We start from the raw sequence: 13,478 nt of genomic DNA, 5'->3' as shown, positions 1-13,478 counted from the left end.
GCGCAGCGCAAAATGATTCGCGTCAGCTTCAACAGCTGCGAAGCGCAAACTGAAAAAGGCGTACAGATTACAGCACACGCTACGACGGCATGCAGTAGAGTGATGCAACGGGCGAGCAGCGCGAGAAAACTCGCTCTAGGTCCGTTTTACCAGCGGAGATTTGCATGGCCGACCGTCGGACAATGGTGTTCTCCCGTATGTACGCGCCATCGTCCAAGTCTCCCTCGGCCGGCGAACCCGAGGCAGATCTCGGAGCGCGCAGGCAAAAGGACGGGAGCTTCGCGACAGAGCTACCTGCTCGCACGGTGCTCAACGGCCCATCACGCAATCCCAGGGAAGAACATTCCCCTGGAGGATGCCGCGGTCGTTTCCGGTATTGTTCAACCCGCTAGCAGCAGCAACCCACTGATTGATGGACAACAAAGGAAAGCTGCGCAAAGCTGCAGCTTCCACCACCGTCGCGATCGTGCGGCCGCCGTTGTGGCGCGCCGGTCAGGTGGGGGGTATCCGGGATCCCAGGGTGGAGAATTGCAGCACACAGAGAGCAAATTTCTGTCCAGAGCCCACTGGTCTGGGCTGCCGAGGAGGAGGCTGCGTGAGGTCAATGTTTGCTCAGAGTCGGCGAGGGGCGTGGGAATAGCGAGGCACGATGCTCACTCCATGCGCCTGCGGTGGTCTTGAGGCCTCGATGATAGGTCTGCAGGACGAGCAAGACCGGCGGCCTCTAGTCGCGGCATCTCTGCTGCCTGGCGGGAAACAGGCAATAATCCGACAGCCGTCTATCATCAGGTTGCACGTTGTACTGGATACTTGCTGCTGTTGGTGCAGTGCGTCCGGGGCCCCTTTACGAAGGTTGATTGTTTCGTTTCATACAGCCGATCAGTCAGTCCTGTGGCCTGACAATGGAAACGTACGGTACCACAGTACAGTACAAGACGCAACTGTCTAGCCTAGCCAGGGCATGTCGATGCCGCCCCGCAACGGCTCCCGAGCGGCAACAATGGAATGTCTTGAGATCGCTCGGGACGGGAATGGAATGAGAGTAAATGTCTCGGACCGCATCGCCGCATCCTTACGTGCCCAACTCAAAGCTCATGCCTTCCTGTCCAGCTGGGATGAGCTGCCGCGGCGCTTTTTTCAGCACGCAAACCCACGATGTGCTCCACTTTATTAGGGCTCGGCAGGGATGCAAGCCGTGGAAGAGCACAGACTAGAAGCCATCGAACGGTTCCAGGACCAGCATTGCGCAGCACAGATCTCCCTGCGCATCATGGCACACGACCCAATGGGTCGGCTAACGTCATCAGTGGACCGGCCACGATCAAATCCTAACAGTCTCGAGAGGTTGCGCCGTTTCCTCGGTCGGCACCGGGATTCGCAGATTCGCAGATTCTCAGACTCCCAGCGCTTCTCAGCGGCCCCCTTCCAGCACCTTGGACTTTCGGGTGGCCCGCCAATCCCCCGGATCTGGCCGCATGCAAGTCAACGGTGCACTTTTCGGATTGCTTGCATGGATCAGTCAGCGAATCAGCGCGTCTCCTTGGGCTTGCGTCTTGGTGCCACCACCCGGGAGGCGATAGCGCCAGCTTTCCCCGAGGCAATTTGCGTCTGTGGGCGGGACTACCTGTGCTTTTCCTCGACAGAGACCCGATTTGTAAATGATCGGGCCTGTGTTTTCCGTGGCGGTCTGGCAGGCCGCGCTCCAGCACCCATGTGCGTCATGGACCTCGTTGCCAGCCGCCAGCTGCGGGAGGTTCCGGTAAAAGTGGCCTCACCGTCCGAATGTAATTACCGCCTACACATACGAGTCAGTTAGGAAAAAAACTCCGCGAGGAGGGGGAGCTCGGCATCTTCCTGGGTGTGTACCTATCAACAGCTTCCGCTGCAGCGTCCCAGTTCGAGCGTTTGCGGACTGCGTTGCTGCCCGTCGATTGCCAATCTAACGTCACGTTGTTGCACGTGCAGATGACTACTCGCCGTGCCATGCTCGGATTCCGCACGTACGCTCATCACGTCGTCTCTCCCACGCGCCATGATTCCGTACGATAAGTATTGGGCAATGTAAGCTATATCCTGATTGTCATCAAGAGGTTCATGATGGATCAGGGTATCCAAGGCCGTGTTGTTCGAGAGAAAGATGACCGTCGAGATTTGTCTGGTTCCAAAATCCTAGACCCCTAGCCTGTATTGGGCGGCTGGCGCTGTCGCGGTGCTGTCTCCCTTTGATGTCTTCTGCAGGATACGGAGAGGTACGTCAGGTACCTAAAGCAACTGCCGGTGTCGGGGCACTTGAATTTCAGCCCTAGGAGGCTAATTACAGCCGTATCTTGTGCTAGGCACCGAAAGGTCCTATTACCATCCGTACAATTGTCTTTCCCTGCATCTCGCTACTTCGGGACCGGCAGTCATTGTCTCACACAAAACAAGCAACACCAACGAGCAGCATGGGACCGCGCTCGCTAGTTGGGCGCCACCTCATCCCTAACATTTCTTTGGGGCCAGTAAATTCGCTTTACGAAGCAGTGCGTTCCACGCGATTGCGCTTGGGAGTTGAAACTCCCTTAAGGTAATTATCGTACCAGGTTCTACACCCTTCCCGGTCGCCTCCAGCACAGCATGATCGGAACGGAGATCGACGTGGCACAGTCGCATGACCGGTCGTTTGAAGGCTGGGCAACAAACATCAAACTTTTGAAAAGGATTCAAACCTAGTTCAAACTTTGCTAATATTATCCAAGAGAGTAGTAAGACAATCATAAAACCACTTGTCTGTTAGATCAGGACTGCTTTTGTGTAATGCCAGCCACCCGCACCATGCCACCCCGAAACGGAGGCGGGCACTGGCTCCACAGAAGCGAGGATGAGCACGGTGGCAAAACAACCGGGACAGCATTCAGTCAGGCGGGACCGACGATCGTGAGCCATGGCGCTCCGCTGAAGCGTCCATCCACCGCCAGAGTGATATTCATCAACAAGCTTTCCTGCAGAGAGCGTCAGTCCCAATGCACGGGCTCGAGTTATTTTAGCACATCGGCCGCGGCATGATGCCCGGCATGGTTTCACTGATGAGCATCACCTCGGTGATCCATACGGATCAGCCGCGGCGGACCGAGTTTGTTTAAACTGCACCGTCACACCTCCGTCAACCAAGATGCAGTGCAGCCCATCTGAATATACATATTACTACCCAGTTGAGAAAGCCAATGCGGAGGCCAGCACGAGCAGTGGTTTGGAAGAGACGAATCGTCACAACGTGGATATTTGGTCATCAGGGCACTTTAGGATTCATGTCATCGGACCATATCTCCGAAGCCCATCGAAGATATTGCCTGGGCTTGGCTCCGCACATCCGGGTGTAAAACTGGCTATTCGCAATGATCCAGCTACAAGAACGAGCCAAGCTACATTCTCCGCAATAGGGACACGGATACTTGATACACCGGCGTCTCCAGTTGACCACCTAAACGGGTTAAAACGGGACCTGTACAAAGGTGCTCCAGTACCGGGTCGTCATAGATACCGTATCAAAGCACATTGATAGAGATGGGCCTGTAGGTCAAACTCAGAGGAAGGATTGAATCCGGATTTCGCGACGGTCAACAAACATGCCCGGGTCGGCGGCTAGGCGGGATTTGGGAATACAAGAATAGGCTGCAGCCTCATCTCCACAGGCAATATACAAGCTATGTAAAAAAAGCCAGGCTGATTTTCCAGAAATCTACCCGCTGCTCTGGTTACCCGGTCACGGAGCAAGTTTTAACGGGTCCAGCGATCGTTTCCGTCAATCGATCTGACAGCATTGTTTTTGATATGGCATGGAAACAATGTTTCTAAACCCCTGCGTAATAAAATCCGAGTGTTTCATCGCGACACGCTCCCGCACAACAGCTGGTACTTAGAGACGATATAGGAACGGCATTTTGATAGTCGGCCCTTGGCGACTCCAAAGAGCCAGAAGTGATAGAACAATATAGATAACATTTAGGCAAGATATGGCAGCTACACTAATACCCAGGTTGCCCGGAGGAATGAAGGAAGAGCGACGGTTTGCTTCGTTAACACCTGGGCCCGGTAAGAGACTTGAAATTTGCAGCGCTGAACAGTCGCTTGTGTGATGTGGCTGCAATTCGGTAAATGAACACGAGCCGCTCCCAGCCGGATACATATAGCCTATCTAAATGAATTACGTCTGCCGCATTGCGAACCGCGAATTTCTCACCGATGTCAGGTTGGTGATCTTGACGGCTCTTGGAACGGTGAGCGGATTCGGCTGAGGTGAGGTCGGTCAACGAACCGCCAGGACCGGTAGCTTGAAGCTTAGATAAGCATCCGAACCCCGCCATTGTTCGCCCCGGATAGAACGAAGGTAAACGCAACCCAGGACTCGGGAATCAGGGATTGCTTGGTTGTCTTTAGGAGGAAAATCTGAGAGTATTAAACGATTATTAATTAGATTCGGTTTTATCTGTTCAATGCGTCTGATCTAATTCCTGAGAGCGCGGCATGGTTGTTGCGCTGTACTATACTTCTTGCTTAGTCACCGCCTGCCACAGGGCTTCAGGGGCCTGCTACGCGTGTCAGAGCAGCCTGCCAGGCGACAGATTGCTGAGAGCTGCATCCACCAGCTGAAACCTCGTAAAGCAAGGCATCTGTGATACGTAACTCTTGCCCGAGGCTGCCATCGCCACATATATCGTGTCCTCGACATTAAAAGTTGACACGAGGACCAAAAGCTATTGAGGCCTTCTTTTTGTGATTCATTTTCTCCCCTCTTTTTCTTGGTTGGCTCTCAACTGCAAGTGCCTGAACCCCTCATCAGGGCAACCATTACCGGATGCGCCAGACTGCCACCAGCGCTCATGACCATGGCGGCACCAGCTGATGTGAAGAGAGAGTTGGAGCTTATCGAGAATGCAGAATGGCGCATACTATCAGCTTCTTCTGATGAGGACAAGCTGCAGCGGCTGCTGAAGGTGTATCTTGCCCCTCTACTGCTTAAGGCCGGGAGCGAGCATGCCTCTGTTCGGAACAAGGTACCCCAAACCGACCCTGTCCAATCCATCCCATACCACACCGAATCTCACACCTCAGACAGGTTATATCGACATGCCAGACCATCAACAAACTGATCAAGTCCCCGAGGTGCGTTGTAGCTGTGCTTGTTCTACCGCCGTGCGTAGGGTGAACTCAGCTGATTCAGTACCCAGCATCGTCCTACCCGTCGCCGCCTTGCTTGATCAGTACAAAGCAGCCGACTCTGCCCTCATCAGGCATTTTGACCTGATATACATTCAGCATAGCGTGGGAAAGTTGGATGCAAATGAACAGCGGCAGCTGATCCCAAAGGCGCTCAGCAGCATTAGCGTTGGCCCGGGTGCCTCCCTCAGCCAGCTCTTCAACGTCATCTTGCGCATGCTCCCAGTCCTCAGGATTCCTTCACGAGGAAGCAAAGAAGATGTCGCTTTCCGGGAAGAGTTAGGGTTGGCAGACGCCGAGGACGCAAAGCTTATTGCCGAGTGGTTCGGGAAGTTGCTTCTCTTGCGGACCAATGCGGCCGGCGCAGTTCAGTCCCCCGGCCTAACAGATGCAGACGTGACGTTTCTCACACTCGGCAAGCCGGCAACCTGGGATCCCAGTTCTGGGGGGTTGAACCTTCCCGAGACAAGGATACAGGTCGCCAATCTTTTAGCCAGCGGCGCATTTACCGATGAAGAGAGGTTCATCCCAGCCATCTACGCCGCGTCAAGCCCAGACTACCGGATCTCAGGAGTGGGAGATGACCTGCTAAAGAGAAGTTCAGTATCACTCGAGGACAAGAACTTGGTCCAGAAGCTGTTCGAAGCGCACTCCAGGCTGCCTCCTCCTTATCGGATTCGTATTCTTGGCGTTCTTAGCAAATCGGAGATAGCAACAACCTTCACGGACGAGATACTCGCAGCATTTCGACAGAACGTTGTGAGCCAGGCCGATACCGCTGATTCCATGCAGATCGATAGCCAGCCTCCAGCCACCAAGTCTTCCGGGCTCGAGCTCACCAAACTCCATCGGGCACTGTTCGAATTCATCAACTGGGTCGCTCGTATTGGGCCTAGCAAGACCGACTACAATAAAATCGGGGCCCCGCTGGTCGAACTGCTCAAAGACTTCGTTCGCAGCCAAGGTTGGCCAAAGCCGCGGCGCCAGTCGCTTGATGGCAGCGCTCTGCGCTCCAGAGCGTACGAGACAATCGGAATTCTCGCCAAGGGGACGTCGATGACCGATTACGAGAGGCTCTCCCTGGCCGGGTGGCTCTTCCGCTCCCTCTCGGAAGACCCCACTCCTGATGTTGTCGTGAATATCGATGGGGCGCTGTCTAGTCTGACAAGCCTGTTCAAGCCGCCCCACCACTTCAGTGTCAACACCCAACTGCAGTCCATTCTCCTGACATACATGACGCTGAAGGACGAGGATGGCGAAGCTGTCCGGAGTGCTCGGCATGCTGTCACCAAGTGGGCAAACCAATGCTTGGCATTTTCAGACGTTCACGCGCGGTGGATCGATATCCTTGCGATTGCTGGCCGACCAGATGAACGCAGTGATGTCGTTGAGGAAGGCCAGAAGGGCCTCGATCCTTGGACATACTATGCCAACGACGACAAGTCACGGACACTCCCAAACTGGCAGGAGATGGTACAGATTTTCTTTAGGGAGCCCATAGTACCGCTCAACGTTGCTATGTGGGTCCAGGACCGGGGAATGGATGTTGACGACAGAGGTCTCTTTGCCAACTTTCCCGCTGAGTCACTCCAGGCCTTCCCAGTCGCGGTGGATTACTGCAGAAGCATCCTATTTCTCACAGCACTCGCAGATTTCAAGATTGAGCCGGGTTGGGAACGGCAACTGGGTTCGCTCGTCCAGTCCGACCTTGCCAGCCGGCAGACTATCCGGGGCTACTTGTCATCATTCACACGCCAGGAGAACGCCCTTTACCAGTTGCTTCGCGCCGCGTTCGAAGGGATGATCCGGGAAGATGCCAGGGTCGCCGAACCATGTGCTCGTTCATTCGTTGATATTGCATCGCTCGCCCCAGGAGCTGTCCTGGAGCAGCTGGCGTCCCGTGCCGTGGAGTTGTTGCCTTTGGTCAAGTCGAACAAGAAGGAGCTCCGGGTTCTTGGGTCGAAGGCATTTGGAATCCTTGCGGCTCATCCTTCCAACTCAGCAAACTCCGTCGCTATGTTCAAGGAAAACTTGGTGAAAACAGCTCAAAGCTTTACGACGGCAGTAGGCTCGGAACTCAACGCGGTTGAGGGCGCATTTCTTGCTCTTGCCCATCTTATCTCTCGATGCATCTACTACTCTTCACCGTCACTCTCGGATGCTCCGGGTGATTTCAACCAGACCCTCCCAACTCTAAATTCCACCCATCAGGCCATAATGTCAACGCAAGAGACACTTTTCGAAGCATACATTCAGCTCTGGACAGCAGGCATCCGCACGACCCCGGAGACTGGTGATTCCGAGGCGGATGGCCGCGCCTTCGTTTCAAAGGCCTTCATCGATCCCCTGGTGCTCAACGCAAAGAAGGGCAACGAGAAGGCTATTACGGCACTTGGTCGGCTGGCTCTATCACTCCCGGCAACCGATGCGGTGGACACCGCTGGTGCGGACGATACCCTAGGCTTAATCCTAGAGAAGCTATACTCTCTATACGAGATCAGGCAGGCCGAGGTCCACTTTTCCGTCGGGGAGGCCATCGCGGCAGCTGTTGCCTGCTGGGATGCGGAGGTTGTGCAGCTCACGATTGATGTGCCAACCGAAACAGCTTCATACCGTGTGCCCAAACGTTCCGCACGTGTTAATGCGGTCCTAGAGAAGCTTTTAACAGACTGCAGGACCACGAAGCCGTCGCTCCTGAAGGCTTCTGGGATCTGGTTGTTCTGTCTTATCCAGCACTGCTCTCACTTGGACGAGGTCCAGTCGAGGTTGCGAGAGTGCCAAGCCGCCTTCATGCGGCTTCTCAGTGCGAGAGACGAGCTCGTCCAGGAGACCGCATCCCGGGGTCTTGCGCTCGTGTACGAAAAGGGCGACTCAGAACTGAGAGGCGAGCTAGTCCGTGATCTTGTGTCCGCGTTTACAGGCTCAGGGCCGCAGTTGAAGGTCGATCAAGAGACTGAGCTCTTTGAGGCCGGTGCGCTTCCCACTGGCGAGGGCAAGTCCATCACCTCTTATAAAGACATCGTCAGCTTGGCAAACGAAGTTGGCGATCCAAGCCTCGTTTACAAGTTCATGTCGCTAGCGGCCAACGCTGCAACCTGGTCAACCCGGTCCGCGTTTGGGAGATTCGGGCTTAGCAATATCCTCTCAGAGTCAGAACTTGACCCCAAGCTGTATCCCAAGCTGTACCGTTACCGGTTCGATCCAAACACCAACGTCCAGCGCTCCATGAACGATATCTGGAAGGCGTTGGTAAAAGATTCCAACGCCGTCCTGGAGACCCACTTCGACAGCATCATGAGCGATCTCCTGAAGAGCATTTTCGGGAAAGAATGGCGCGTCCGCGAGGCCAGCTGTGCTGCCATTTCCGACTTGATCTCTGGCCGGCCTTTCCCAAAGTACGAGCGCTACTACAAAGATATTTGGACATCCGCTCTCAAGGTCCTCGACGACGTCAAGGCCACTGTCCGGAACGCAGCGCTCCACCTTTGCATCGCGCTCTCCACGACCCTAGTCCGCCAGCTCGAAGAATCCGGCTCAACCGCTACGGCCAAAGCCATGATGAACGAAGCTCTCCCCTTCCTACTCTCCGAGAAGGGCATAGAAAGCGGCGTCGAAGACGTCAAGCTGTTCTCCACCATCACAGTCATGAAGATCGCCAAATCCGGCGGCGACTCCCTCAAGCCTTACATCCCCACCATGGTACCCCATCTCCTCGGCCTCCTCAGCACCATCGAGCCCGAAGCTATCAACTACCACTATCAGCGTGCTGGCGAAGACAACCGCGAGAAGATTGACAAACTCCGCAGTACGATGGTCTCGCAGAGCCCCATCGCCGAAGCAATCGAGAACTGCCTTCGGAGCGTCGACCGGTCCGTCATGAAGGACCTCGCCCCCAAGCTCCAAGAATCTATCAAATCCGCCCTGGGCATGCCCACCAAAATCGGCTGCGCCCGCGTCCTCTCCACCCTCGCGCTTCGCCACGCCGCCGACTTCGCCCCGTACTCGGCGGCCTTCCTCTCCCTGATGGAGAAACACGCGCTCGACCGCAACAACGAAGCCAGCCTCGCCTACGCGCGCGCCGCCGCCTACCTGGTCCGGATCGTCCCCGCCGACGGCGACGCAAAGGTCCGGTTCGCCGACCGCTTCGTGGCCCTGTACCTCGCCTCCGAGGACGAAGTCCGGCGCCAGAAGGTCGCCGACGTCGTCCTGGCCCTGAGCAAGCTCTCGCCGGACCACTTTGGCGCGCTCGAGACGCAGCTGCTGCCCTTCGCCTTCCTCGCCAAGCACGACGCGGACGACTACGTCCGCCGCGCGCTGCGCGAGGTCTGGGACAAGCACGCCGGGAGCACCCACCTGACGGCCGTGCGCTATCTCGCCGAGATCGTGCGGCTCGCCGAGCGCTGCCTCGCCACGCCCCAGTGGGCCCTCAAGCACGCCGCCGCGCTCGCCGTGGCCGCGGCCGTCAGCGGGGTCGTGGGCGCGCGGGAGGCGTCCGGGGTCGTCGACGAGGCGAATCTGCGGCTGGTCTGGGGCGTGTACGACAAGGCCCTGGCGCTCAAGACCTTCGAGGGGAAGGAGGCCATGTTGGAGGTGCTGCCTGGGTTTGTGAGGGCGAGTCGGGGGCTGTGGGAGGGGGATCAGCGGTTCGCGGAGCAGCTGAGGAAGGTTGCCATCCGGGAGGCCAAGAGGAACAATGAGGCCTACCGGCCGCACGCGTTTCGGTGTCTGTGGCGGGTCGCGAAGGAGAGGGAGGACCTGGACTTGCTGGGGGAGATTGCTGAGATTGTGGACCCGTACTTGGGCGGTGGGGACGGCGAGGAGGATAAGGATGCCATGGATGTTGATCGGCCTACCGGAGGTCAAGGGAGAGGTGCCGGGTTGGATCTCAAGAGCAAGACGATTTGGGCGGCGATGGAGGCGGTGGCGAGAGGGTATAATCGGGTGAAGATGAGGCAGAACCCGGTGGCGGTGCTGAGGGAGGTTGCGATGCTGCTTGAGTCGGCTGCCGGGGGTAAGACGCTGAATACCGAGTCGCCATACATTGCAGGCGCGGAGCTCGCGACTATCAGGCGGGCATATTGGTACGACTGCGTGCGGGAGGTCTTGGATGATGCAGTTGGTGAGACAACCGGTCACAGCGGTGGGGCGGGCATCTCGGGCGGCGGGCGAGAGGTTGTTAGGTGGTTTGTTCGTACCTTGGACCTGGACGCGGGAGACGCTGGCACGGAAGACCAGCGTCTTGCGAGAACCAAGGCGGTCAAGGCGGCAATACGGCTGGGGAGAACGCACGCTGCTCTTGGGACAGACGATGAGTGGAGGACGGAGATGAAGAGCGCTCTTGAGGCAGCTCTGGAGAGGGAGAGGTCGTTGGATGTGCAAAAGGCTTGGAGAGAGAGCCTGGCGCTGCTCGAATAGTTTCCTAGAAGGTGCGAATTAGAATATACAAAGAATTATGTGGGAGGATGGAGTCTGTTTCCTATGTCAAACGTATCTGATCCTCGATCTATAGGTGCGGCTGGGAATCGGTTGGCTGCGCGGATGCTCGAGACCCGCACTAGGAACGCAATGGGGCAATGAGTGGGTTTCCCGGTGATCAAGCCCTTTGGTTTGTGTCTGATGTGATGTCCCACCTCTTTTATTGTTCAAATTCCCTCTTTGGCGGTTTGTCGATGTATCTCTCCTACCTTTTCACCCCTGAACCAGGAGTGGATCTGACCCTAACCCTGAGGTGACATCAAAGAATGGATCGGTGGGTGGATGATCCGGCGTCGGGTCGTTGTTGCGTCACAAATGGCCGCCTTGCGCTTTGGAACTTGCGCCAGTCTCAACTTCAAGTCGCAACCGATGTTTCCAGAGCCCGATTTATTTTCCACAACCTTCTATATTACTCTCTACGTGCTGACGTACGGGAACTGGTCATTGTCCTCTACGTCCCACCACAAGTCGGGCATCCTTCCCACGGCTGCAATCGCGCGGGGCCTGATCCCGGCCCACCGGGCGTTTTAGAGCCTTATCACCCTGTTCCACTTCGCCCAACAGCAGATCGCCGATCAAGCAACAAAACTCACCCTTTCCAGTGTCGACGGCCACTGTTTCCCATCATAACTTACGGAGCAATCTTACGGCTACATCGCGTAGGGCTTCGCCCTTCCGCTTCAGAGAGCGAAATATCCTGCTTGCTCGGAACAGTCCTCGACCCCACGTACCGTTAAGATGGCCGACGCCGATGCTGTCGAAAGCTTCATGGGCATAACCGGAGCCAACCAGACGGCTGCCGAACGCATGCTGGAACTGTGTGGTTCAGACCTCGCCCAGGCGGTCCAACTTTGGTATACGGACGAAGACCTGCAACGCTCATTAACAAATGCCGGTTCCTCGACAGCAGCCGTCGGTACCAGCGCATCTGCCAGCAGGTCGAGTCGACCGAACCGTCCACAAGTCGGCCGGGAAGATGCACAGGGCGTTATCCACATAGACTCGGATGACGATGTGCCGATGACCGAGGACGAATCCATTGGACAGTTCGAAGATGCCGACGATGCTTCCGAAGCCGCGAATGTCGCTCGGGCAGCTCAGGAGGAGGAAGATGCTGCCACGGCGAAGAGGTTGCAGGAAGAACTATACTCCGGCCAGCCTGCCGATGAGGGTGGCATACGTGCGCCTATGGCCCGCACAACCGAAACCTTGGTCGAGCCTGCCTACGGCGCTGCGGACGACGGAGATCACGTTGCCATGTTGAACTACCTTCGTCGGTCACGGCAGCCACGAGGCGAGTTTATGATTTGTCTTGAGCTTCTCTTGACGATATTGCTAACCCAGCCCTCTCTACAGGTCCGGCGAACAACCCCTTTGCTCAGTCCGTGTGGGACGATAATGCCGGTCCAGCACGCCCTGCAGTCCGAAGCGGGCCTCAACCTAGCCGTACGTCGCGCCTTGCAGAGCTGTTCCGCCCCCCTTACGACCTCATTTCACATCTACCGTGGGATGAGGCTCGCGAAGAGGGCAAGGAGGCGAAGAAGTGGATCATAGTAAACCTGCAGGACATGTCCGACTTCAACTGCCAAGCGCTTAACCGAGATCTCTGGAAGGATGAAGCCATCAAGGCGTTGATTCAAGAGAACTTCATCTTTCTTCAGTACGAGAAGAACGACGTGGCGGCGGAGCAGTACATCACGTTCTACTTCCCCAACGAAGCCCACCAGAACCCTAACAACTATCCGCATGTGTCAATCATCGATCCGCGCACTGGCGAGCAGGTCAAGGTCTGGAGTGGGATTCCGTTTCCGACGGCACTGGAATTCCACGCACAACTCGCCGAATTCCTCGACCGGTACAGCCTCGCAGCACATAGCAAGAACCCCGTATCAAAGGCGAAGCGGCCCGAGCGCGTGGTTGATGTGGATCGCATGACGGAAGAGGAGATGCTCGAGATGGCGTTGCAGAACAGCCTGGACACGAATGGCGGCTTGAGCCGGCCGAATGTCCATGACCCCGACGCGCTTACCAAGTCGACTGGGGATTTGACGGCAGGAAAAGGCAAACAAAAGGCAGATGTGGAGGAACCTGCTGCCGCTGCTGCAGCTGCCACCCCTGCGCAAGCGTCGGCATTTGCCAGAATTCCCTCGGATAGGCCACACACCGAACCACCGGCTGACCCGAAGACCACGACCAGACTGCAAGTTAGGAATCCCCCTGGACGGATCATCCGCCGGTTCCGCCTGGACGATCCCGTCTCCCGTATCTACGAATGGCTCAAGGCCGAGCCGTTACCTGGTAAGGAGGGGGTAGAATTTGAGCTCAAGTCGATGCCCCAAGGCAATGACCTGATTGAGCATCTCGGCGAGACAATACAGGAGGCTGGTCTCGCCAACGGAACTGTCATGCTTGAGTTTATCGAGGGGGAGGAGGAGGAGGGTGGCGCTTCTCAATGATGGTGTGCAATCTCGCGCCATAATACCCGTGAACACGGCGGATGTTGTCTCCTCGGTTGCACATATGGCATGGCATGGGACAATTAGAAAGGGCGTCGTTGGCGTTGGCTTTTGCTTTGACGATGATGCAAATGAACTTCTCTTTGCTGTGTTTGCTTTCGGACGGGCCATGTCTTCTCGGCGGAAATGGCGATCTATGCACGCGGTCATCGGGGTGGCGTGGACCATGTCCTAGCATTCGGGGACAAGGCACACTGCATTTACATTTACACGGAGCACCAGTCTCGGTTCCCTGGCTGGAAACAGACTATAGAGCCCAATAGCCGAAACGTCTTGCATTTCGTTATTTTA

At 56.4% G+C, this 13,478-nt stretch overlaps 2 protein-coding genes across 2 annotated transcripts; both read left to right on the top strand.

The window, feature by feature from the left end:
* Positions 1-4,865: 4,865 nt before the first annotated feature.
* Positions 4,866-10,611, top strand: ECM29 (proteasome component M29; the record flags this gene model as incomplete). The annotated part of the gene is made up of 3 exons (XM_071056337.1): positions 4,866-5,033; positions 5,096-5,142; positions 5,208-10,611. 3 exons carry the CDS (start codon positions 4,866-4,868, stop codon positions 10,609-10,611), a joined length of 5,619 nt encoding a protein of 1,872 aa, XP_070912438.1.
* Positions 10,612-11,409: 798 nt separating this feature from the next.
* On the top strand, positions 11,410-13,127 carry ubx2 (UBX domain protein Ubx2; the record flags this gene model as incomplete). The annotated part of the gene is made up of 2 exons (XM_071056336.1): positions 11,410-11,965; positions 12,028-13,127. The coding sequence occupies 2 exons, from the start codon at positions 11,410-11,412 to the stop codon at positions 13,125-13,127; spliced, it is 1,656 nt and encodes a 551-aa protein (XP_070912437.1).
* Between the last annotated feature and the right edge of the window lie 351 nt (positions 13,128-13,478).

This window comes from Madurella fahalii (genome assembly GCF_045866475.1).
Source record: "Madurella fahalii IFM 68171 DNA, scaffold_1, whole genome shotgun sequence".
Classification (NCBI taxonomy): domain Eukaryota; kingdom Fungi; phylum Ascomycota; class Sordariomycetes; order Sordariales; genus Madurella; species Madurella fahalii.
The sequence above is the reverse complement of the archived record's forward strand: the minus strand, read 5'-3'. Positions and strand labels throughout refer to the sequence as shown.